The following is a 27,634-nucleotide window of genomic DNA, read 5'->3' as shown; positions in this document are numbered from 1 at the left end:
GGGTGCTCTGGGCTCCCATTGGTGCCATGAGGGACCCATGGGTGCCATGGGGGTCCCGTGGGTGCCATGGGGGTCGTGTGGGTGCCATGGGGGTCCCATGGGTGCTCTGGGGCTCCCATTGGTGCCATGAGGGACCCATGGGTGCCAGGGGGGTAGTGTGGGTGTCATGGGGGGTCCCATGGGTGGTCTGGGGCTCCCATTGGTGCCATGAGGGACCCATGGGTGCCGTGGGGGTCCGTGGGTGCCAGGGGGTCGTGTGGGTGCCGTGGGGGTCGCGTGGGTGCCATGGGGGTCGCGTGGGTGCCATGGGGGTCCCATGGGTGCTCTGGGTTTCCGATTGGTGCTATGAGGGACCCATGGGTGCCGTGGGGCTCCCATTGGTGCTATAAGGGACCCATGGGTGCCGTGGGGGTCCCGTGGGTGCCGTGGGGGTCGTGTGGGTGCCATGGGGGTCCCATGGGTGCTCTGGGGCTCCCATTGGTGCTATGAGGGACCCATGGGTGCCGTGGGGTCGTGTGGGTGCCATGGGGGTCGTGTGGGTGCCATGGGGGTCCCATGGGTGCTCTGGGTTTCCGATTGGTGCTATGAGGGACCCATGGGTGCCGTGGGGGTCCCATGGGTGCCAGGGGGGTTGTGTGGGTGCTGTGGGGGTCCCATGGGTGCTCTGGGGCTCCCATTGGTGCCATGAGGGACCATGGGTGCCGTGGGGGTCCTGTGGGTGCCATGAGGGACCCATGGGTGCCATGGGGGTCCCGTGGGTTCCATGGGGGTCCCATGGGTGCTCTGGGGCTCCCATTGGTGCCATGAGGGACCCATGGGTGCCATGGGGGTCCCGTGGGTGCCATGGGGGTTGTGTGGGTTCCATGGGGTCCCATGGGTGCTCTGGGGCTCCCATGGTGCTATGAGGGACCTATGGGTGCCGTGGGGGTCCTGTGGGTGCCATGGGGGTCGTGTGGGTGCCATGGGGGTCCCATGGGGTGCTCTGGGGCTCCCATTGGTGCTATGAGGGACCCATGGGTGCCATGGGGCTCCCATTGGTGCCATGAGGGACCCATGGGTGCCGTGGGGGTCCCGTGGGTGCCATGGGGGTCGTGTGGGTGCCATGGGGGTCCCATGGGTGCTCTGGGGCTCCCATTGGTGCCATGAGGGACCCATGGGTGCCATGGGGGTCCCGTGGGTGCCATGGGGGTCCCATGGGTGCTCTGGGTTTCGATTGGTGCTATGAGGGACCCATGGGTGCCATGGGGCTCCCATTGGTGCCATGAGGGACCCATGGGTGCCATGGGGGTCGTGTGGGTGCCATGGGGGTCCTGTGGGTGCCATGGGGTTACATGGGTGCTCTGGGGCTCCCATTGGTGCTATGAGGGACCCATGGGTGCCAGGGGGGTTGTGTGGGTGCTGTGGGGGTCCCATGGGTGCTCTGGGGCTCCCATTGGTGCTATGAGGGACCCATGGGTGCCATGGGGCTCCCATTGGTGCCATGAGGGACCCATGGGTGCCGTGGGGGTCCCGTGGGTGCCAGGGGTGTCGTGTGGGTGCCATGGGGGTCCCATGGGTGCTCTGGGTTTCCGATTGGTGCCATGAGGGACCCATGGGTGCCATGGGGCTCCCATTGGTGCCATGAGGGACCCATGGGTGCCGTGGGGGTCGTGTGGGTGCCGTGGGGGTCGTGTGGGTGCCATGGGGGTCCCATGGGTGCTCTGGGTTTCGATTGGTGCTATGAGGGACCCATGGGTGCCATGGGGCTCCCATTGGTGCCAGGAGGGACCCATGGGTGCCATGGGGGTCGTGTGGGTGCCATGGGGTCGTGTGGGTGCCATGGGGGTCCCATGGGTGCCCGTGTCCCCAGGCTGGGGGTGACCACGGCCGCCTCCACCAACGCCGTGTCCCTGTGCCGGGCGGCCGGACTGGGAGCCGTGCAGAGACTGGAACGGAGCCGCAGGGTCCTGCTGGAGGTGACGGGAGGGGACACGGGACGTGGGACATGGGGACAGGGGACAGGGGACATGGGATATGGGGATATGGGGATATGGGGATATGGGGATATGGGGATATGGGACATGGGGACATGGGGATATGGGGACATGGGGCATGGGACATGGGGACATGGTGATATGGGACATGGGACATGGGGACATTGGGATATGGGGACAGGGGGACATGGGGACATGGGGATACGGGACATGGGGACATGGGGATATGGGGACATGGGGATATGGGGACATGGGGACATGGGACATGGGGACATTGGGATATGGGGACATGGGGATATGGGGACATGGGGACATGGGGACATGGGGACAGGGGGATATGGGGATATGGGACATGGGGACATGGGGACATGGGGACAGGGGGATATGGGGATATTGGGACAGGGGGACATGGGGACATGGGGACATGGGGACAAGGGACATGGGGACATGGGGATATGGGGACATGGGGACATGGGGACATGGGGACAGGGGGATATGGGGATATTGGGACAGGGGGACATGGGGACATGGGGACATGGGGACAAGGGACATGGGGACATGGGGATATGGGACATGTGGATATGGGGACAGGGGGATATGGGGACAGGAGGACATGGGACATGGGACATGGGGACATGGGGACAGGGGGACATGGGGACATGGGACATGAGGACAGGGCGACATGGGGACATGGGCATATGAGGATATGGGACATGGGGACAGGGGAATATGGGACATGGGGACATGGGACATGGGGACAGGGGAACATGGGACATGGGGACATGGGGACAGGGGGAGTTGGGGATATGGGGACAGGGGGACATGGTGACATGGGCTGTCCTGTTGGTCCCCCTGTCCCAAACTGTCCCTGGGGTCCTGTTGTCCCCAAGAACTCCCTGACCCTGTCTGTCCCTGATGTCCCCCTGTCCCTGGTGTCCCCCTGTCCCTGTGTGTCCCCTCATGTCCCCATGTCCCAGTGTCCCCATGTCTCTTGTGTCCCCAACTCTCCCTGGAGGTCCCAGGGAGCCTTGATGTGTCCCCAACTGTCCCTGGTGTCCCCATGTCCCTGGTGTCCCCATGTCCCTGGTGTCCCCAACTCTCCTTGGGTGTCCCCATGTCCCTGGTGTCCCCATGTCCCTGGTGTCCCCAACTGTCCATGGGTGTCCCCATGTCCCTGGTGTCCCCAGCTCTCCTTGGGTGTCCCCATGTCCCTGGTGTCCCCATGTCCCTGGTGTCCCCAGCTCTCCTTGGGTGTCCCCATGTCCCTGGTGTCCCCATGTCCCTGGTGTCCCCAACTATCCATGGGTGTCCCCATGTCCCTGGTGTCCCCGTGTCCCTGGTGTCCCCAACTCTCCTTGGGTGTCCCCATGTCCCTGGTGTCCCCATGTCCCTGGTGTCCCCATGTCCCTGGTGTCCCCAGCTCTCCTTGGGTGTCCCCATGTCCCTGGTGTCCCCATGTCCCTGGTGTCCCCAGCTCTCCTTGGGTGTCCCCATGTCCCTGGTGTCCCCATGTCCCTGGTGTCCCCAACTGTCCTTGGGTGTCCCCATGTCCCTGGTGTCCCCATGTCCCTGGTGTCCCCAACTGTCCTTGGGTGTCCCCATGTCCCTGGTGTCCCCATGTCCCTGGTGTCCCCAACTGTCCATGGGTGTCCCCATGTCCCTGGTGTCCCCGTGTCCCTGGTGTCCCCAACTCTCCTTGGGTGTCCCCATGTCCATGAGTGTCCCCAACTCTCCTTGGGTGTCCCCATGTCCCTGGTGTCCCCATGTCCATGGGTGTCCCCAACTGTCCATGGGTGTCCCCAACTGTCCCTGGTGTCCCCAACTCTCCTTGGGTGTCCCCATGTCCCTGGTGTCCCCATGTCCCTGGTGTCCCCAACTCTCCTTGGGTGTCCCCATGTCCCTGGTGTCCCCATGTCCCTGGTGTCCCCAACTCTCCTTGGGTGTCCCCATGTCCCTGGTGTCCCCGTGTCCCTGGTGTCCCCAACTCTCCTTGGGTGTCCCCATGTCCCTGGTGTCCCCAACTGTCCATGGGTGTCCCCATGTCCCTGGTGTCCCCATGTCCCTGGTGTCCCCAACTGTCCATGGGTGTCCCCATGTCCCTGGTGTCCCCATGTCCCTGGTGTCCCCAACTGTCCTTGGGTGTCCCCATGTCCCTGGTTTCCCCGTGTCCCTGGTGTCCCCGTGTCCCTGGTCTCCCCATGTCCCCAAGGGTCCCTGGTGTCCCCAACTGTCCCTTGGGCTCCCATTGTCCCCAGGGGCTCCCCCCATCCCTTGTGTCCCCATGTCCCTGTTGTCCCCCGGGGTGTCCCCTGGTGTCCCCTCCATACGGGGGGTGACAGTGACCGTGTCCCCGTCCCCAGTTCGCGGGTCCCCCCCCGGCGGGGGCGGAGGTGACGCTGGGCCAGGCGCTGAGGGACCCGGTGACAGAGCAGCTGTACCCGGAGCCACTTGTCACCTTCGACGTCCCCGTGTCACCCGTCCCCGTCACCGTCATCGACGTCCTGGACAGGGGGGAGGAGGCGCTGGAGGAGGCCAATCGGGAGCTGGGTGAGGGGACATTGGGGACATTGGGGGGAAATGGGGACATTGGGAACATGGGGACATGGGGATATGGGGACAGGGGGACATGGGGACATAGGACATGGGGACAGGGGGATATGGGACATGGGGACATGGGGACATGGGGATATGGGGATATGGGGACAGGGGGACAGGGGGACATGGGGACGGGGGACATGGGGATATGGGGATATGGGGACAGGGGGACATGGGGACGTAGGACATGGGGACATGGGGATATGGGACATGGGGATATGGGGACATGGGGATATGGGACATGGGGACATGGGGACGTGGGGACAGGGGACATGGGGATATGGGGACATGGGACATGGGGACAGGGGGATATGGGACATGGGGATATGGGGACAGGGTGACATGGGGATATGGGGACAGGGGGACATGGGGACATGGGGACAGGGGACATGGGGACATGGGGACAGGGGACATGGGGATATGGGGACATAGGAATATGGCACATGGGGACATGGGGACATGGGGACATGGGGACATAGGGACATGGGGACATAGGGACATGGGGACATGGGGACAGGGGGACATGGGGACATAGGAAATGGGGAAAGGGGGATGGGGGACATGGGGACATGGGACATGGGGACATGGGGATATGTGGATACGTGGACATGGGGACAGGGCAATAGCGGGACATGGGGACATGGGGACATGGGGACAGGGGGACATGGGGACAGGGGGACATGGGGATATGGGGACAGGGGGACATGGGGATATGGGGACAGGGGGACATGGGGACATGGGGACATGGGGACATGGGGATATGGGACATGGGGACATGGGGACAGGGGGACAGGGGGACATGGGGACATGGGGACATGGGGACATGGGGATGTGGGACATGGGGACATGGGGATATGGGGACATGGGGACAGGGGGACATGATGACATGGGGACATAGGAAATGGGGACAGGGGGATGGGGGACACGGGGACATGGGGACAGGGGGACATGGGGACATAGGACATGGGGACAGGGGTATGGGGGACATGGGGACATGGGGATATGGGGACATGGGGACAGGGGGACATGGGGATATGGGGACATGGGGATATGGGGACATGGGGACAGGGGGACATGGGGACATGGGGATATGGGACATGGGGACATGGGAATATGGGGACATGGGGACATGGGGACATGGGGACATGGAGCTATGGGATATGGGGTCATGGGGGTACGTGGCATGGGGACATGGGGGGTGTCCCACACTGTCCCCCTGTGTCCCCTGTCCCCAGGTCTGGCGTTCGACCCCTGGGACCTGCAGTTCTACACCCGCCTGTTCCGCGAGGCCGGGAGGGACCCCACCTCGGTGGAGCTCTTCGACCTGGCGCAGTCCAACAGGTGTCCCCAAGTGTCCCCAAGGGTCCCCAAGTGTCCCCAAGGGTCCCCAAGGGTGCCCACCCCCCCTGAGTCCCCACACCATCCTGAACACACAGCCCGCATGTCCCCCTGTCCCAATATCCCCCTGTCCCATATCCCTGTATCCCCATGTCCCCATGTCCCCCTGTCCCCATGTCCCCATGTCCCCATATCTCCATATCCCCCTGTCCCCCTGTCCCCATGTCCCCCTGTCCCCATGTCCCCATATCTCCATATCCCCATGTCCCCCTGTCCCCATGTCCCCCTGTCCCACTGTCCCTGTGTCCCCCTGTCCCCATGTCCCCATATCTCATGTCCCCCTGTCCCCCTGTCCCCATATCCCCATGTCCCCATATCCCCATGTCCCCATGTCCCCATATCCCCATGTCCCCCTGTCCCCATGTCCCCATGTCCCCATGTCCCCATATCCCCATATCCCCATGTCCCCCTGTCCCCATGTCCCCATGTCCCCATATCCCCATGTCCCCCTGTCCCCATGTTCCCCTGTCCCCCTGTCCCCATGTCCCCATGTCCCCATGTCAACATATCCCCTGTCCCCATATCCCCTGTCCCGATGTCCCCATATCCCCATATCCCCGTGTCCCCATGTCCCCATATCCCCATATCCCCCTGTCCCCCTGTCCCCATGTCCCACTGTCCCACTGTCCCCATGTCCCCATGTCCCTATGTAACCATGTCCCCATATCCCCATGTCCCATATCCCTGTATCCCCATGTCCCCATGTCCCCATGTCCCCCTGATCCCCATGTCCCCCTGTCCCCCTGTCCCTATGTAACCATGTCCCCATGTCCCCATGTCCCCATATCCCATGTCCCCATATCCCCCTGTCCCCATATCCCATGTCCCCATGTCCCCATATCCCCTGTCCCCATGTCCCCATATCCCCTGTCCCCCTGTCCCCCTGTCCCCATGTCCCCATGTCCCCCTGTCCCCCTGTCCCCATGTCCCCATGTCCCCATGTCCCCATATCCCCTGTCCCCATATCCCATGTCCCCATGTCCCCATGTCCCCATGTGCCCATATCCCCATGTCCCCATGTCCCCCTGTCCCCATATCCCCATGTCCCTATGTCCCCATATCCCCCCATCCCCATATCCCATGTCCCCATGTCCCCATGTCCCCTGTCCCCATATCCCATGTCCCCATGTCCCCGCTGACGTCCCTGTCCCCTGTCCCAGCGAGCACAGCCGCCATTGGTTCTTCAAGGGGCGCTTGGTGGTTGACGGGCGGGCGGAGCCCCAGACGCTGTTCCAGAGCATCATGGGAACCCAGCGCTCGTCCAACCCCAACAACGTCATCAAGTTCTGTGACAACAGCAGGTGACACCCGGGGACACCACCCATGGGGACCACGGCACGGCGGGGGGGTGGCGTCACCCATGGGTGACCATGACGTAGACGTTGGGTGATGGCACCACCCCCATTGACCATGACATTGAGTTTGGGTGATGCCACCACCCCCGTTGACCATGACATGAACTTTGGGTGATGCCACCACCCATGGGTGACCATGACATAGACATTGGGTGATGCCACCACCCCCATTGACCATGACGTTGAGTTTGGGTGATGCCACCAACCCCATTAGACCATGACATGAACTTTGGGTGATGCCACCACCCATGGGTGACCATGACATAGACACTGGGTGATGCCACCAACCCCAGTTGACCATGACATTGAGTTTGGGTGATACCACCAACCCCAGTTGACCATGACATGAACTTTGGGTGATGTCACCACCCATGGGTGACCATGACATAGACATTGGGTGATGCCACCAACCCCAGTTGACCATGACATTGAGTTTGGGTGATGCCACCACCCATGGGTGACCATGGCATAGACATTGGGTGATGCCACCACCCCCATTGACCATGACATAGACATTGGGTGGTGACCACACCATTGAGTTTGGGTGATGCCACCACCCATGGGTGACCATGACATAGACATTGGGTGATGCCACCAACCCCAGTTGACCATGACATAGACATTGGGTGATGCCACCAACCCCAGTTGACCGTGACATGAACTTTGGGTGATGCCACCACCCATGGATGACCATGACATAGACATTGGGTGATGCCACCAACCCCAGTTGACCATGACATTGAGTTTGGGTGATGCCACCACCCATGGGTGATCATGACATTGAGTTTGGGTGATGCCACCACCCATGGGTGACCATGACATTGAGTTTGGGTGATGCCACCATCCATGGGTGACCATGACATAGACATTGGGTGATGCCACCAACCCCAGTTGACCGTGACATTGAGTTTGGGTGATGCCACCACCCATGGGTGACCATGACATTGAGTTTGGGTGATGCCACCAACCCCAGTTGACCGTGACATGAACTTTGGGTGATGCCACCACCCATGGGTGACCATGACATAGACATTGGGTGATGCCACCAACCCCAGTTGACCATGACATGAACTTTGGGTGATGCCACCACCCATGGGTGACCATGACATAGACATTGGGTGATGCCACCAACCCCAGTTGACCATGACATGAACTTTGGGTGATGTCACCACCCATGGGTGACCATGACATTGAGTCTGAGTGATGCCACCACCCATGGGTGACCATGACATAGACGTTGGGTGGTGACCACACCATTGAGTTTGGGTGATGCCACCACCCATGGGTGACCATGACATAGACATTGGGTGATGCCACCACCCATGGGTGACCATGACATTGAGTCTGAGTGATGCCACCAACCCCAGTTGACCATGACATTGAGTTTGGGTGATGCCACCAACCCCAGTTGACCATGACATGAACTTTGGGTGATGCCACCACCCCCATTGACCATGACATAGACGTTGGGTGGTGACCACACCATTGAGTTTGGGTGATGCCACCACCCGTGGGTGACCATGACATAGACATTGGGTGATGCCACCAACCCCAGTTGACCATGACATTGAGTTTGGGTGATGTCACCACCCATGGGTGATCATGACATAGACATTGGGTGATGCCACCACCCCCATTGACCATGACATAGACATTGGGTGGTGACCACACCATTGAGTTTGGGTGATGCCACCACCCATGGGTGACCATGACATAGACATTGGGTGATGCCACCAACCCCAGTTGACCGTGACATTGAGTTTGGGTGATGCCACCACCCATGGGTGACCATGACATAGACATTGGGTGATGCCACCACCCCCATTGACCATGACATAGACGTTGGGTGGTGACCAGACCATTGAGTTTGGGTGATGCCACCACCCATGGGTGACCATGACATAGACATTGGGTGATGCCACCAACCCCAGTTGACCATGACATTGAGTTTGGGTGATGCCACCAACCCCAGTTGACCATGACATGAACTTTGGGTGATGCCACCACCCCCATTGACCATGACATAGACGTTGGGTGGTGACCACACCATTGAGTTTGGGTGATGCCACCACCCGTGGGTGACCATGACATAGACATTGGGTGATGCCACCAACCCCAGTTGACCATGACATTGAGTTTGGGTGATGTCACCACCCATGGGTGATCATGACATAGACATTGGGTGATGCCACCAACCCCAGTTGACCGTGACATGAACTTTGGGTGATGCCACCACCCATGGGTGACCATGACATTGAGTTTGGGTGATGTCACCACCCATGGGTGACCATGACATAGACATTGGGTGATGCCACCAACCCCAGTTGACCATGACATGAACTTTGGGTGATGCCACCACCCATGGGTGACCATGACATAGACATTGGGTGATGCCACCACCCCCATTGACCATGACATAGACGTTGGGTGGTGACCACACCATTGAGTTTGGGTGATGCCACCACCCATGGGTGACCATGACATAGACATTGGGTGATGCCACCACCCATGGGTGACCATGACATTGAGTCTGAGTGATGCCACCAACCCCAGTTGACCATGACATTGAGTTTGGGTGATGCCACCAACCCCAGTTGACCATGACATGAACTTTGGGTGATGCCACCACCCATGGGTGACCATGACATAGACATTGGGTGATGCCACCAACCCCAGCTGACCATGACATTGAGTTTGGGTGATACCACCAACCCCATTAGACCATGACATGAACTTTGGGTGATGCCACCACCCATGGGTGACCATGACATTGAGTTTGGGTGATGCCACCAACCCCATTAGACCATGACATGAACTTTGGGTGATGCCACCACCCATGGGTGACCATGACATTGAGTTTGGGTGATGCCACCACCCATGGGTGACCATGACATAGAGGTCAGGTGGTGACATCACCCCCATTGACCCCCATTGTCCCCCCAGCGCCATCCGCGGTGTCACCGTCACCTCCTTGTGCCCCCGCGACCCCACCCGACCCAGCCCCATGGTCCCCGTCACCTCCACCCGCCACGTCACCTTCACCGCCGAGACCCACAACTTCCCCACCGGTGGGTGCCGAGTGGGCGGGGCTTGGGTGCTATGGGCGTGGCAAGCGGCTGGGCGTGTCCTAACGAGGCCACGCCCCCTCCGCCTAGCCGTCGCCCCATTCGCCGGCGCCACCACCGGGACGGGCGGGCGCATCCGCGACGTCCAATGCGCCGGTCGCGGCGCCCACGTCATCGCCGGCACCGCGGGGTACAGCTTCGGCCAACTGCTGCTGCCCGGTGAGGGGACCCCGAAATACACCCCTGGGGGGGACCCCAAAACTGCCCCGGACCCCAAAATCGCCTTAAATTCACCCCAAAATTCATTGGGGAGACCCCAAGTTGTCCCAAAGCTCCTGGAGATGCCAAAACCCAACGGGACCATGAAAGTCAATGGGACCCCAAATTCCCACCCAGAGACACCCCAATATCACCCCAAAGCTCCTGGGCACCCCAAAACCCAATGAGACCCCAAAACCCAATGGGACCCCAACATTGCCTTGAATTCACCCCAAAATTCACTGGGGAGACCCCAAGTTGTCCCAAAGCTCCTGGAGATGCCAAAACCCAACAGGACCATGAAACTCAATGGGACCCCAAAACCCAATGGGACCCTAAATTCCCACCCAGGGACACCCCAATATCGCCCCAAAGTTTCTGGGCACCCCAAAACCCAATGGGACCCCAAAATTGCCTTGAATTCACCCCAAAATTCATTGGGGAGACCCCAAGTTGTCCCAAAGCTCCTGGAGATGCCAAAACCCAACGGGACCATGAAACTCAATGGGACCCCAAAACCCAATGGGACCCCAAATTCCCACCAGGGCCCCCCAATATCTTCCCAAAGCTCCTGGGCACCCCAAAACCCAATGGGACCCCAACATTGCCTTGAATTCACCCCAAAATTCACTGGGGAGACCCCAAGTTGACCCAAAGCTCCTGGAGATGCCAAAACCCAACGGGATCATGAAACTCAATGGGACCCCAAAACCCAATGGGACCCTAAATTCCCACCCAGGGACACCCCAATATCGCCCCAAAGTTTCTGGGCACCCCAAAACCCAATGGGACCCCAAAATTGCCTTAAATTCACCCCAAAATTCACTGGGGAGACCCCAAGTTGTCCCAAAGCTCCTCCAAAACCTACAGGTGACCCCAAAACCCAACAGGACCATAAAACCCAATGGGACCCCAAATTCCCACCCAGGGACACCCCAATATCACCCGAAAGCTTCTGGGCACCCCAAAACCCAATGGGACCCCAAAACCCAATGGGACCCCAAAATTGCCTTGAATTCACCCCAAAATTCATTGGGGAGACCCCAAGTTGTCCCAAAGCTCCTGGAGATGCCAAAACCCAACGGGACCATGAAACTCAATGGGACCCCAAAACCCAATGGGACCCTAAATTCCCACCCAGGGACACCCCAATATCGCCCCAAAGTTTCTGGGCACCCCAAAACCCAATGGGACCCCAAAACCCAATGGGACCCCAAAATTGCCTTGAATTCACCCCAAAATCCAACGGGGAGACCCTAAGTTGTCCCAAAGCTCCTGGAGATGCCAAAACCCAACGGGACCATGAAACTCAATGGGACCCCAAAACCCAACGGGACCCCAAATTCCCACCTGAGGACCCCCCAATATCTTCCCAAAGCTCCTGGGCACCCCAAAACCCAATGGGACCCCAAAACCCAATGGGACCCCAAAATTGCCTTGAATTCACCCCAAAATTCACTGGGGAGACCCCAAGTTGTCCCAAAGCTCCTGGAGATGCCAAAACCCAACGGGACCATGAAACTCAATGGGACCCCAAAACCCAATGGGACCCTAAATTCCCACCCAGGGACACCCCAATATCACCCCAAAGATCCTGGGCACCCCAAAACCCAATGGGACCCCAAAATTGCCTTGAATTCACCCCAAAATTCACTGGGGAGACCCCAAGTTGTCCCAAAGCTCCTGGAGATGCCAAAACCCAACGGGACCATGAAACTCAATGGGACCCCAAAACCCAATGGGACCCCAAATTCCCACCTGAGGACCCCCCAATATCTTCCCAAAGCTCCTGGGCACCCCAAAACCCAATGGGACCCCAAAACCCAATGGGACCCCAAAATTGCCTTGAATTCACCCCAAAATTCACTGGGGAGACCCCAAGTTGTCCCAAAGCTCCTGGAGATGCCAAAACCCAACGGGACCATGAAACTCAATGGGACCCCAAATTCCCACCCAGGGACCCCCCAATATCACCCCAAAGCTTCTGGGCACCCCAAAACCTACAGGGGACCCCAAAACCCAACGGGACCATAAAACCCAATGGGACCCCAAATTCCCACCCAGGGACACCCCAATATCTCCCCAAAGCTCCTGGGCACCCCAAAACCTACAGGGGACCCCAAAACCCAACGGGACCATAAAACCCAATGGGACCCCAAATTCCCACCCAGGGACACCCCAATTTCACCCCAAAGATCCTGGGCACCCCAAAACCCAATGGGACCCCAAAACCCAATGGGACCCCAAAATTGCCTTAAATTCACCCCAAAATTCACTGGGGAGACCCCAAGTTGTCCCAAAGCTCCTGGAGATGCCAAAACCCAACGGGACCATGAAACTCAATGGGACCCCAAATTCCCACCCAGGGACACCCCAATATCTTCCCAAAGCTCCTGGGCACCCCAAAACCTACAGGGGACCCCAAAACCCAACAGGACCATAAAACCCAATGGGACCCCAAATTCCCACCCAGGGACACCCCAATATCGCCCCAAAGCTCCTGGGCACCCCAAAAACCAATGGGACCCCAAAACCCAATGGGACCCCAAAATTGCCTTGAATTCACCCCAAAATTCACTGGGGAGACCCCAAGTTGTCCCAAAGCTCCTGGAGATGCCAAAACCCAACGGGACCATGAAACTCAATGGGACCCCAAATTCCCACCCAGGGACACCCCAATATCACCCCAAAGATCCTGGGCACCCCAAAACCTACAGGGGACCCCAAAACCCAACGGGACCATAAAACCCAAGGGGACCCCAAATTCCCACCCAGGGACACCCCAATTTCACCCCAAAGATCCTAGGCACCCCAAAGCCTACAGGGGACCCCAAAACCCAATGGGACCCCAAAATTGCCTTGAATTCACCCCAAAATTCATTGGGGAGACCCCAAGTTGTCCCAAAGCTCCTGGAGATGCCAAAACCCAACGGGACCATGAAACTCAATGGGACCCCAAATTCCCACCCAGGGACACCCCAATATCACCCCAAAGTTCCTGGGCACCCCAAAACCTACAGGGGACCCCAAAACCCAACGGGACCATAAAACCCAATGGGACCCCAAATTCCCACCCAGGGACACCCCAATTTCACCCCAAAGCTCCTGGGCACCCCAAAACCCAATGGGACCCCAAAACCCAATGGGACCCCAAAATTGCCTTGAATTCACCCCAAAATTCATTGGGGAGACCCCAAGTTGTCCCAAAGCTCCTGGAGATGCCAAAACCCAACGGGACCATGAAAGTCAATGGGACCCCAAATTCCCACCCAGGGACACCCCAATTTCATCCCAAAGATCCTGGGCACCCCAAAACCTACAGGGGACCCCAAAACCCAACGGGACCATAAAACCCAATGGGACCCCAAATTCCCACCCAGGGACACCCCAATATCGCCCCAAAGTTTCTGGGCACCCCAAAACCCAATGGGACCCCAAAACCCAATGGGACCCCAAAATTGCCTTGAATTCACCCCAAAATTCACTGGGGAGACCCCAAGTTGTCCCAAAGCTCCTGGAGATGCCAAAACCCAACGGGACCATGAAACTCAATGGGACCCCAAAACCCAATGGGACCCCAAATTCCCACCTGAGGACCCCCCAATATCTTCCCAAAGCTCCTGGGCACCCCAAAACCCAATGGGACCCCAAAACCCAATGGGACCCCAAAATTGCCTTGAATTCACCCCAAAATTCACTGGGGAGACCCCAAGTTGTCCCAAAGCTCCTGGAGATGCCAAAACCCAACGGGACCATGAAACTCAATGGGACCCCAAATTCCCACCCAGGGACACCCCAATATCACCCCAAAGATCCTGGGCACCCCAAAACCTACAGGGGACCCCAAAACCCAACGGGACCATAAAACCCAAGGGGACCCCAAATTCCCACCCAGGGACACCCCAATATCACCCCAAAGCTCCTGGGCACCCCAAAACCTACAGGGGACCCCAAAACCCAATGGGACCCCAAATTCCTACCCAGGGACCCCAAAACCCAATGGAACCCCAATTCCCACCCAGGGACCCCCCAACATCTCCCCAAAGCTCCTGGGGACCCCAAAACCTACAGGGGACCTCAAAACCCAATGGGACCCCAAATTGCCACTCAGGGACCCCAAAAATCCAATGGGACCCCAAATTCTCCCCAGGAACCCCCCAATATCTCCCCAAAGCTCCTGGGGACATAAAAAACCTACAGGGGACCCCAAAACCCAATGGGACCCCAAATTATCCCCAGGGACCCCCCAATATCCACCCAGTGCTCCTGGGGACCCCAAAACCCAATGGGACCCCAAATTATCCCCAGGGACCCCCCAATATCCACCCAGTGCTCCTGGGGACCCCAAAACCTACAGGGGACCCCAAAACCCAATGGGACCCCAAAACCCTTCAAATCCCCCCAAAATCCAATGGGGAGCCCCCAAATTGCTCCAAATCTCCAAGGGACCCCAAAACCCAATGGGACCCCAAATTCCCTCCCAGGGAACCCAAAACTCAATGGGACCCCAAATTCCCCCCAGGAACCCCCAACATCTCCCCAAAGCTCCTGGGGACCCCAAAACCTACAGGGGACCCCAAAACCCAATGGGACCCCAAATTATCCCCATGGACCCCCCAATATCCACCCAGAGCTCCTGGGGACCCCAAAACCCAATGGGACCCCAAATTCCCACCCAGGGACCCCAAAACCCAATGGGACCCCAAATTCCCCCCAGGAACCCCCCAACATCTCCCCAAAGCTCCTGGGGACCCCAAAACCTACAGGGGACCCCAAAACCCAATGGGACCCCAAATTATCCCCAGGGACCCCCCAATATCCACCCAGAGCTCCTGGGGACCCCAAAACCCAATGGGACCCCAAATTCCACCCAGGGACCCCAAAACCCAATGGGACCCCAAATTCCCACCCAGGGACCCCAAAACTCAATGGGACCCCAAATTCCCCCCATGAACCCCCCAACATCTCCCCAAAGCTCCTGGGGAACCCAAAACCTACAGGGGACCCCAAAACCCAATGGGACCCCAAATTATCCCCAGGGACCCCCCAATATCCACCCAGAGCTCCTGGGGACCCCAAAACCCAATGGGACCCCAAATTCCCACCCAGGGACCCCAAAACCCAATGGGACCCCAAATTCCCCCCAGGAACCCCCCAGCATCTCCCCAAAGCTCCTGGGGACCCCAAAACCTACAGGGGACCCCCAAATTTCTCTAATGTCCCCCAAACTTGAGGTCTCCCCACCCCCAGGCCCCCCCAAACCTTGTGAACCCCCAAATCTCCCCATTCCCCCCCAAACCCGCATTCCCCCCACCTATGGGAACCCCCAAACCCCCCTGAACCCCCAAACCTTGTGAACCCCCAAATCTCCCCATTCCCCCCCAAATCTGGGTCCCCCCACCTATAGGAACCCCCAAACCCCCCTGAACCCCCAAACCTTGTGAACCCCCAAATCTCCCCATTCCCCCCCAAACCCGCATTCCCCCCCCTATAGGAACCCCCAAACCCCCCTGAACCCCCAAACCTTGTGAACCCCCAAATCTCCCCATTCCCCCCAAATCTGGGTCCCCCCACCCCCAGGGACCCCCCCAAACCTTGTGAACCCCCAAATCTCTCTAACGCCCCCCAATTTGGGGTCCCCCAGGTTACGAGCTGCCCTGGGAGGACGCGGCGCTGCCGTACCCCAAGACCTTCGCGCGCCCCCTTGAAGTCGCCATCGGCGCCAGCGACGGCGCCAGCGACTACGGCAACAAATTTGGGGAGCCCCTGGTGGCCGGTGAGGACGTTGGGGACATTTGGGGGACGTTTGGGGGTGATCAAAGAGCTCTGGGGTCTTGGGGACTATTGGGGACACACTATGGGCTTGGGGACTCTTGGGGAGATTTGGGGACACTCTTGGGGACACACAAAGCTCTTGGGGACACCCAATGGCCTTGGGGACACCTTGAGGACTCTTGGGGTCTCTTGGTGACACCCAAAGCTCTTGGGGACTCTTGGGGCCACCCAATGGCCTTGAGGACTCTTGGGGACACCCAAAGCTCTTGGGGACACCCAATGGCCTTGGGGACTCATGGGGACACCCTATGGCTTTGGGGACATTTAGGGACCCTCTTGGTGACACCCAAAGCTCTTGGGGACACCCAATGGCCTTGGGGACTCTTGGGGACTCTTGGTGACACCCAAAGCTCTTGAGGACACCCAATGGTCTTGAGGACTCTTGGGTACCTTCTTGGTGACACCCAATGGCCTCGGGGACACCCAGTGGTCTTGGGGACTCTTGGGGACACCCAATGGCCTTGAGGACTCTTGGGGACTCTTGGTGACACCCAATGGCCTTGAGGACTCTTGGGGACCCTCTTGGTGACACCCAATGCTCTTGGGGACTCTTGGGGACACCCAATGGCCTTGGGGACTCTTGGGGACTCTTGGTGACACCTAAAGCTCTTGGGGACTCTTGGGGACACCCTATGGCTTTGGGGACATTTAGGGACCCTCTTGGTGACACCCAAAGCTCTTGGGGACTCTTGGAGTCCTTTGGGGACCCTCTTGGTGACACCCAAAGCTCTTGGGGACACCCAATGGCCTTGGGGACACCTTGAGGACTCTTGGTGTCTCTTGGGGACACCCAATGGCCTTGAGGATGCCTTGGTGACTCTTGGGGACACCCAAAGCTCTTGAGGACACCCAATGGTCTTGAGGACTCTTGGGGACCTTCTTGGTGACACCCAATGGCCTTGGGGACTCTTGGGGACACCCTATGGCTTTGGGGTCCTTTGGGGACCCTCTTGGTGACAGCCAAAGCTCTTGGGGACACCCAATGGCCTTGGGGACTCTGGGGTCTCTTGGTGACACCCAAAGCTCTTGGGGACTCTTGGGGCCACCCAATGGCATTGAGGACTCTTGGGGTCTCTTGGTGACACCCAAAGCTCTTGGGGACACCCAATGGCCTTGAGGACTCTTGGGGACCCTCTTGGTGACACCCAATGGCCTTGGGGACTCTTGGGCATACCCAAAGCTCTTGGGGACTCTTGGGGCCACCCAATGGCATTGAGGACTCTTGGGGACACCCAAGGCTCTTGGGGACACCCAATGGTCTTGGGGACTCTTGGGGACCTTCTTGGTGACACTCAATGGCCTTGGGGACTCTTGGGGACACCCTATGGCTTTGGGGACCCTCTTGGTGACACCCAAAGCTCTTGGGGACACCCAATGGCCTTGAGGACTCTTGGGGACCCTCTTGGTGACACCCAATGGCCTTGGGGACTCTTGGGGTCTCTTGGTGACACCCAAAGCTCTTGGGGACTCTTGGGGCCACCCAATGGCCTTGAGGACTCTTGGGGACACCCAAGGCTCTTGGGGACACCCAATGGTCTTGGGGACTCTTGGGGACTCTTGGGGACCTTCTTGGTGACACCCAATGGCCTTGGGGACTCTTGGGGACACCCTATGGCTTTGGGGACCCTCTTGGTGACACCCAAAGCTCTTGGGGACACCCAATGGCCTTTGGGACTCTTGGGGACTCTTGGAGCCACCCAATGGCATTGAGGACTCTTGGGGTCTCTCGGTGACACCCAAAGCTCTTGGGGACACCCAATGGCCTTGGGGACTCTTGGGGACTCTTGGGGACACCCAAAGCTCTTGGGGACTCTTGGGGTCCTTTGGGGACCGTCTTGGTGACACCCAAAGCTCTTGGGGACACCCAATGGCCTTGGGGACACCTTGGGGACTCTTGATGACTCTTGGGGACCCCCAGTGTCCTTGAGGACCCCAAGGCCATTTCACCCCTTCCCAACGGGTCCCCAAGCCCCCGTGGCCACCCCGGGGTGCCCGTTGTGTCCTGTGGGTGGCCTTTGGTGACACCGGGTGACAGTCAAAGATATCCTTGGCCTTGGGGACCTTTGGGGACACCATGTGGCTTTGGGGACTCATTGGGGACCTTCCAATGATACCCAAAGACCTCCATGGTCTTGGGGACACCCTACGGACTTAGGGACTCTTGGGGACGTTTGGGGACCCTCTTGGTGACACCAAAGTTCTTGGTGACACCCATTGGCCTTGGGGACTCTTGGGCATACCCAAAGCTCTTGGGGACTCTTGGGACCACCCAATGGCGTTGAGGACTCTTGGGGTCTCTTGGGGACACCCAAAGCTCTTGGGGACACCCAATGGTCTTGGGGACTCTTGGGGACCTTCTTGGTGACACCCAATGGCCTTGGGGACTCTTGGGGACACCCTATGGCTTTGGGGACCCTCTTGGTGACACCCAAAGCTCTTGGGGACACCCAATGGCCTTGGGGACTCTTGGGGACCTTCTTGGTGACACCCAATGGCCTTGGGGACTCTTGGGCATACCCAAAGCTCTTGGGGACTCTTGGGGACACCCAATGGCATTGAGGACTCTTGGGGTCTCTTGGGGACACCCAAAGCTCTTGGGGACTCTTGGGGACCTTCTTGGTGACACCCAATGGCCTCGGGGACACCCAATGGCCTTGGGGACTCTTGGGGACTCTTGGTGACACCCAAAGCTCTTGGGGACACCCAATGGCCTTGAGGACTCTTGGGGACACCCAAGGCTCTTGGGGACACCCAATGGTCTTGGGGACTCTTGGGGACCTTCTTGGTGACACCCAATGGCCTTGGGGACTCTTGGGGACACCCAATGGCCTTGAGGACTCTTGGGGACACCCAAAGCTCTTGGGGACACCCAGTGGCCTTTGGGACTCTTGGGGACTCTTGGAGCCACCCAATGGCATTGAGGACTCTTGGGGACTCTTGGTGACACCCAAAGCTCTTGAGGACACCCAATGGCCTTGGTGACACCCAATGGCATTGAGGACTCTTGGGGACTCTTGGTGACACCCAATGGCCTTGGGGACACCCAATGGCCTTGGGGACTCTTGGTGACTCTTGGTGACACCCAAAGCTCTTGAGGACACCCAATGGTCTTGAGGACTCTTGGTGACTCTTGGTGACACCCAAAGCTCTTGAGGACACCCAATGGCCTTGGGGACTCTTGGGGACCTTCTTGGTGACACCCAATGGCCTTGGGGACTCTTGGTGACACCCAATGGCCTTGGGGACTCTTGGGCATACCCAAAGCTCTTGGGGACTCTTGGGGCCACCCAATGGCATTGAGGACTCTTGGGGTCTCTTGGTGACACCCAATGGCCTTGGGGACACCTTGGGGACTCTTGGGGACCCCCAATGTCCTTGAGGACCCCAAGGCCATTTCACCCCTTCCCAACGGGTCCCCAAGCCCCCGTGGCCACCCCGGGGTGCCCGTTGTCCCCCGTGGGTGGCCGCGGGTGACACCGGGTGACACTGGTGACGTGTCCCCAGGCTTCGCGCGCTCCTTCGGGCAGGTGACGCCGTGCGGGCGGCGCCGCGAGTGGCTCAAGCCCATCATGTTCAGCGGCGGCATCGGCGCCATCGACCAGCGGCACGTGCGCAAGGAGCCGCCGCGGCCCGGTGAGACCCCGAGACCCCATAGAACCCATAGGGATCCATAGGGACCCCAAAACCCCCATAGAATTCCATAGGAACCCATAGAACCCCATATTGACCCCCCAACCCTATCAAACCTCTTAGGACCCAATAGGAACCCATAGAACTCCATAGGAGCCCATAGAACTCCATAGAACCCATAGGACCCCAAAACCCCCATAGAACTGCATTGGACCCCATAGAACCCCATAGGGACCCATAGAACCCCATAAAACCCCATAGGAACCCCATAGAACCCCATAGAACCCCATAGGTGCCATCGACCAGTGGCACGTGCGCAAGGAGCCGCCGCAGCCCGGTGAGACCCTGAGACCCCATAGAACCCATAGGGACCCATAGGGACCCCAAAACCCCCATAGAATTCCATAGGAACCCATAGGATCCCATAGAACCCCATAGTGACCCCCAAACCCTATCGAACCCCTTAGGACCCAGTAGGAACCCATAGAACTCCATAGGAGCCCATAGAACTCCATAGAACCCATAGGACCCGAAAACCCCCATAGAACCCCATAAAACCCCATAGGAACCCATAGAACCCCATAGGAACCCATAGGAAACCATAGAACCGCATTGGAACCCATAGGGACCCCAAAATCCCCATAGAATTCCATAGGAACCCATAGAACCCCATAGAACCTTCTAGAAACCCATAGGAACCCATAAGACCTCATAAGAACCCACAGGAACTCATAGAACTCCATAGAACACATAGGAACCCATAGGGACCCATAGAACTCCATAGGAGCCCATAGAACTCCATAGAACCCATAGGACCCCAAAACCCCCATAGACCTGCATTGGACCCCATAGAACCCCATAGAACCCCATAGGTGCCATCGACCAGCGGCACGTGCGCAAGGAGCCGCCGCGGCCCGGTGAGACCCCGACACCCCATAGAACCCATAGGGACCCATAGGGACCCCAAAACCCCCATAGAATTCCATAGGAACCCATAGGGACCCATAGAACCCCATAGAATCCCATAGGACCCCATAGGAACCCATAGAACTCCATAGGATCCCATAGAACCCCATAGTGACCCCCAAACCCCATCGAACCCCTTAGGACCCAATAGGAACCCATAGAACTCCATAGGAGCCCATAGAACTCCATAGAACCCATAGGACCCCAAAACCCCCATAGAACTGCATTGGACCCCATAGAACCCTATAGGGACCCATAGAACCCCATAGGAACCCAGAAAACCCCATTGGAACCCATAGGGACCCCAAAACCCCCATAGAATTCCATAGGAATCCATAGGAACCCATAGAACCCCATAGAACCCCCTAGAAACCTATAGGAACCCGTAAGACATCATAAGAACCCATAGGAACCCATAGAACCCCATAAAACCCTATGGGAACCCATAGGAACCCATAGGGACCCATAGAACTCCATAGGAACCCACAGAACCCCATAGCGACCCCAAAACCCCATAGAACTCCATAGGAGCCCATAGAACTCCATAGAACCCATAGAACTCCATAGAACCCATAGGACCCCAAAACCCCCATAGACCTGCATTGGACCCCATAGAACCCCATAGGGACCCATAGAACCCCATAAAACCCCATAGGAACCCCATAGAACCCCATAGAACCCCATAGGCGCCATCGACCAGCGGCACGTGCACAAGGAGCCGCCGCGGCCCGGTGAGACCCCAAGACCCCATAGAACCCATAGGGACCCATAGGGACCCCAAAACCCCCATAGAATTCCATAGGAACCCATAGAACCCCATAGTGACCCCACAACCCTATCGAACCTCTTAGGACCCAATAGGAACCCATAGAACTCCATAGGAGCCCATAGAACTCCATAGAACCCATAGGACCCCAAAACACCCATAGAACTGCATTGGACCCCATAGAACCCCATAGGGACCCGTAGAACCCCATAGGAACCCAGAAAACCCCATTGGAACCCATAGGGACCCCAAAACCCCCATAGAATTCCATAGGAATCCATAGGAACCCATAGAACCCCATAGAACCCCCTAGAAACCTATAGGAACCCGTAAGACATCATAAGAACCCATAGGAACCCATAGAACCCCATAAAACCCTATGGGAACCCATAGGAACCCATAGGGACCCATAGAACTCCATAGGAACCCACAGAACCCCATAGCGACCCCAAAACCCCATAGAACTCCATAGGAACCCATAGAACTCCATGGAACCCATAGAACTCCATAGAACCCATAGGACCCCAAAACCCCCATAGACCTGCATTGGACCCCATAGAACCCCATAGGGACCCATAGAACCCCATAAAACCCCATAGGAACCCATAGGAATCCATAGGAACCCATAGAACCCCATAGGAGCCCATAGGAAACCAGAGAACCCCATTGGAACCCATAGGGACCCCAAAACCCCCATAGAATTCCATAGGAACCCATAGGGACCCATAGAACTCCATAGGAACCCATAGAACCCCATAGTGACCCCCAAACCCTATCGAACCCCTTAGGACCCAATAGGAACCCATAGAACTCCATAGGAGCCCATAGAACTCCATAGAACCCATAGGACCCGAAAACACCCATAGAACCCCATAAAACCCCATAGGAACTCATAGAACCCCATAGGAACCCATAGGAAACCATAGAACCGCATTGGAACCCATAGGGACCCCAAAATCCCCATAGAATTCCATAGGAACCCATAGAACCCCATAGAACCTTCTAGAAACCCATAGGAACCCATAAGACCTCATAAGAACCCACAGGAACTCATAGAACTCCATAGAACACATAGGAACCCATAGGGACCCATAGAACTCCATAGGAGCCCATAGAACTCCATAGAACCCATAGGACCCCAAAACCCCCATAGAACTGCATTGGACCCCATAGAACCCCATAGGGACCCATAGAATCCCATAAAACCCCATAGGAACCCATAGGAATCCATAGGAACCCATAGAACCCCATAGGAGCCCATAGGAAACCAGAGAACCCCATTGGAACCCATAGGGACCCCAAAACCCCCATAGAATTCCATAGGAACCCATAGGGACCCATAGAACTCCATAGGAACCCATAGAACCCCATAGTGACCCCCAAACCCTATCGAACCCCTTAGGACCCAATAGGAACCCATAGAACTCCATAGGAGCCCATAGAACTCCATAGAACCCATAGGACCCGAAAACACCCATAGAACCCCATAAAACCCCATAGGAACCCATAGAACCCCATAGGAACCCATAGGAACCCAGAAAACCCCATTGGAAGCCATAGGGACACCAAAACCCCCATAGAATTCCATAGGAATCCATAGGAACCCATAGAACCTCATAGAACCCCCTAGAAACCCATAGGAACCCGTAAGACCTCATAGGAACCCATAGGAACCCATAGAACTCCATAGAACCCATAGGAACCCATAGGAACCCATAGGGACCCATAGAACTCCATAGGAACCCAAAGAACCCCATAGCGACCCCAAAACCCCATAGAACTGAATAGGAACCCATAGAACTCCATAGAACCCATAGAACTCCATAGAACCCATAGGACCCCAAAATCCCCATAGAACTGCATTGGACCCCATAGAACCCCATAGGGACCCATAGAACCCCATAAAACCCCATAGGAACCCATAGGAATCCATAGGAACCCATAGAACCCCATAGGAGCCCATAGGAAACCAGAGAACCCCATTGGAACCCATAGGGACCCCAAAACCCCCATAGAATTCCATAGGAACCCATAGGGACCCATAGAACTCCATAGGAACCCATAGAACCCCATAGTGACCCCCAAACCCTATCGAACCCCTTAGGACCCAATAGGAACCCATAGAACTCCATAGGAGCCCATAGAACTCCATAGAACCCATAGGACCCGAAAACACCCATAGAACCCCATAAAACCCCATAGGAACTCATAGAACCCCATAGGAACCCATAGGAAACCATAGAACCGCATTGGAACCCATAGGGACCCCAAAATCCCCATAGAATTCCATAGGAACCCATAGAACCCCATAGAACCTTCTAGAAACCCATAGGAACCCATAAGACCTCATAAGAACCCACAGGAACTCATAGAACTCCATAGAACACATAGGAACCCATAGGGACCCATAGAACTCCATAGGAGCCCATAGAACTCCATAGAACCCATAGGACCCCAAAACCCCCATAGAACTGCATTGGACCCCATAGAACCCCATAGGGACCCATAGAACCCCATAAAACCCCATAGGAACCCCATAGAACCCCATAGAACCCCATAGGTGCCATCGAACAGCGGCACGTGCACAAGGAGCCGCAGCGGCCCGGTGAGACCCCGAGACCCCATAGAACCCATAGGGATCCATAGGGACCCCAAAACCCCCATAGAATTCCATAGGAACCCATAGAACCCCATAGTGACCCCACAACCCTATCGAACCTCTTAGGACCCAATAGGAACCCATAGAACTCCATAGGAGCCCATAGAACTCCATAGAACCCATAGGACCCGAAAACACCCATAGAACCCCATAGAACCCCATAGGAACCCATAGAACCCCATAGGAACCCATAGGAACCCAGAAAACCCCATTGGAAGCCATAGGGACACCAAAACCCCCATAGAATTCCATAGGAATCCATAGGAACCCATAGAACCTCATAGAACCCCCTAGAAACCCATAGGAACCCGTAAGACCTCATAGGAACCCATAGGAACCCATAGAACTCCATAGAACCCATAGGAACCCATAGGGACCCATAGGGACCCATAGAACTCCATAGGAACCCACAGAACCCCATAGCGACCCCAAAACCCCATAGAACTGAATAGGAACCCATAGAACTCCATAGAACCCATAGAACTCCATAGAACCCATAGGACCCCAAAATCCCCATAGAACTGCATTGGACCCCATAGAACCCCATAGGGACCCATAGAACCCCATAAAACCCCATGGGAACCCATAGGAACCCCATAGAACCCCATAGGAACCAATAGGAAACCAGAGAACCCCATTGGAACCCATAGGGACCCCAAAACCCCCATAGAATTCCATAGGAACCCATAGAACCCCATAGAACCTTCTAGAAACCCATAGGAACCCATAAGACCTCATAAGAACCCACAGGAACTCATAGAACTCCATAGAACCCATAGGAACCCATAGGAACCCATAGAACTCCATAGGAGCCCATAGAACTCCATAGAACCCATAGGACCCCAAAACCCCCATAGAACTGCATTGGACCCCATAGAACCCCATAGGGACCCATAGAACCCCATAAAACCCCATGGGAACCCATAGGAACCCCATAGAACCCCATAGGTGCCATCGACCAGCGGCACGTGCGCAAGGAGCCGCCGCGGCCCGGTGAGACCCCGAGACCCCATAGAACCCATAGGGATCCATAGGGACCCCAAAACCCCCATAGAATTCCATAGGAACCCATAGGGACCCATAGAACTCCATAGGAACCCATAGAACCCCATAGTGACCCCCAAACCCTATCGAACCCCTTAGGACCCAATAGGAACCCATAGAACTCCATAGGAGCCCATAGAACTCCATAGAACCCATAGGACCCGAAAACCCCCATAGAACCCCGTAAAGCCCCATAGGAACCCATAGAACCCCATAGGAACCAATAGGAAACCAGAGAACCCCATTGGAACCCATAGGGACCCCAAAACCCCCATAGAATTCCATAGGAACCCATAGAACCCCATAGAACCTTCTAGAAACCCATAGGAACCCATAAGACCTCATAAGAACCCACAGGAACTCATAGAACTCCATAGAACCCATAGGAACCCATAGGAACCCATAGAACTCCATAGGAGCCCATAGAACTCCATAGAACCCATAGGACCCCAAAACCCCCATAGACCTGCATTGGACCCCATAGAACCCCATAGGGACCCATAGAACCCCATAAAACCCCATGGGAACCCATAGGAACCCCATAGAACCCCATAGGTGCCATCGACCAGCGGCACGTGCGCAAGGAGCCGCCGCGGCCCGGTGAGACCCCGAGACCCCATAGAACCCATAGGGACCCATAGGGACCCCAAAACCCCCATAGAATTCCATAGGAACCCATAGGGACCCATAGAACTCCATAGGAACCCATAGAACCCCATAGTGACCCCACAACCCTATCGAACCTCTTAGGACCCAATAGGAACCCATAGAACTCCATAGGAGCCCATAGAACTCCATAGAACCCATAGGACCCGAAAACACCCATAGAACCCCATAGAACCCCATAGGAACCCATAGAACCCCATAGGAACCCATAGGAACCCAGAAAACCCCATTGGAAGCCATAGGGACACCAAAACCCCCATAGAATTCCATAGGAATCCATAGGAACCCATAGAACCTCATAGAACCCCCTAGAAACCCATAGGAACCCGTAAGACCTCATAGGAACCCATAGGAACCCATAGAACTCCATAGAACCCATAGGAACCCATAGGGACCCATAGGGACCCATAGAACTCCATAGGAACCCACAGAACCCCATAGCGACCCCAAAACCCCATAGAACTCCATAGGAGCCCATAGAACTCCATAGAACCCATAGGACCCCAAAACCCCCATAGACCTGCATTGGACCCCATAGAACCCCATAGGGACCCATAGAACCCCATAAAACCCCATGGGAACCCATAGGAACCCCATAGAACCCCATAGGTACCATCGACCAGCGGCACGTGCGCAAGGAGCCGCCGCGGCCCGGTGAGACCCCGAGACCCCATAGAACCCATAGGGACCCATAGGGACCCCAAAACCCCCATAGAATTCCATAGGAACCCATAGGGACCCATAGAACTCCATAGGAACCCATAGAACCCCATAGTGACCCCCAAACCATCTTGAACCCCTTAGGACCCAATAGGAACCCATAGAACTCCATAGGAGCCCATAGAACTCCATAGAACCCATAGGACCCGAAAACCCCCATAGAACCCCATAAAACCCCATAGGAACCCATAGGAAACCATAGAACCGCATTGGAACCCATAGGGACCCCAAAAGCCCCATAGAATTCCACAGGAACCCATAGAACCCCATAGAACCCCCTAGAAACCCATAGGAACCCATAGAACCCCGTAGGAACCCATAGAACCCCATAGGAACCCATAGGAAACCATAGAACCGCATTGGAACCCATAGGGACACCAAAACCCCCATAGAATTCCATAGGAACCCATAGAACCCCATAGAACCCCCTAGAAACCCATAGGAACCCGTAAGACCTTATAGGAACCCATAGAACCCCATAGCGACCCCAAAACCCCATAGAACTCCATAGGAGCCCATAGAACTCCATAGAACCCATAGGGACCCCAAAACACCATAGAACTCCATAGTAGCCCATAGAACTCCATAGAACCCATAGGACCCCAAAACCCCCATAGAACTGCATTGGACCCCATAGAACCCCATAGGGACCCACAGAACCCCATAAAACTCCATAGGAACCCATAGAACCCCATAGGAACCCA

General features: G+C 56.8%; 2 protein-coding genes across 2 annotated transcripts in view; one reads left to right on the top strand and one right to left on the bottom strand.

The window, feature by feature from the left end:
• Positions 1–27,634, top strand: part of PFAS (phosphoribosylformylglycinamidine synthase) — a 93,609-nt gene that overhangs the window by 6,204 nt on the left and 59,771 nt on the right. The window contains exons 4-11 of the mRNA XM_065048192.1: positions 1,850–1,955; positions 4,334–4,520; positions 5,804–5,909; positions 7,127–7,267; positions 10,265–10,389; positions 10,477–10,605; positions 16,289–16,420; positions 19,984–20,112. Coding sequence (XP_064904264.1) covers positions 1,850–1,955; positions 4,334–4,520; positions 5,804–5,909; positions 7,127–7,267; positions 10,265–10,389; positions 10,477–10,605; positions 16,289–16,420; positions 19,984–20,112 — 1,055 coding nt within the window. The remainder of the gene's footprint in view (positions 1–1,849; positions 1,956–4,333; positions 4,521–5,803; positions 5,910–7,126; positions 7,268–10,264; positions 10,390–10,476; positions 10,606–16,288; positions 16,421–19,983; positions 20,113–27,634) is intronic.
• On the bottom strand, positions 16,744–19,873 carry LOC135578029 (myosin light chain kinase, smooth muscle-like). The gene is made up of 4 exons (XM_065048189.1): positions 19,863–19,873; positions 19,301–19,569; positions 18,691–18,877; positions 16,744–17,029 (listed from the first exon to the last, which is right to left on the bottom strand). Exons 1-4 carry the CDS (start codon positions 19,871–19,873, stop codon positions 16,744–16,746), a joined length of 753 nt encoding a protein of 250 aa, XP_064904261.1.

Source organism: Columba livia, unplaced genomic scaffold (genome assembly GCF_036013475.1).
Source record: "Columba livia isolate bColLiv1 breed racing homer unplaced genomic scaffold, bColLiv1.pat.W.v2 Scaffold_232, whole genome shotgun sequence".
NCBI classification, from domain to species: Eukaryota; Metazoa; Chordata; class Aves; order Columbiformes; family Columbidae; genus Columba; species Columba livia.
This window is presented reverse-complemented; position numbering and strand designations above follow the sequence as displayed.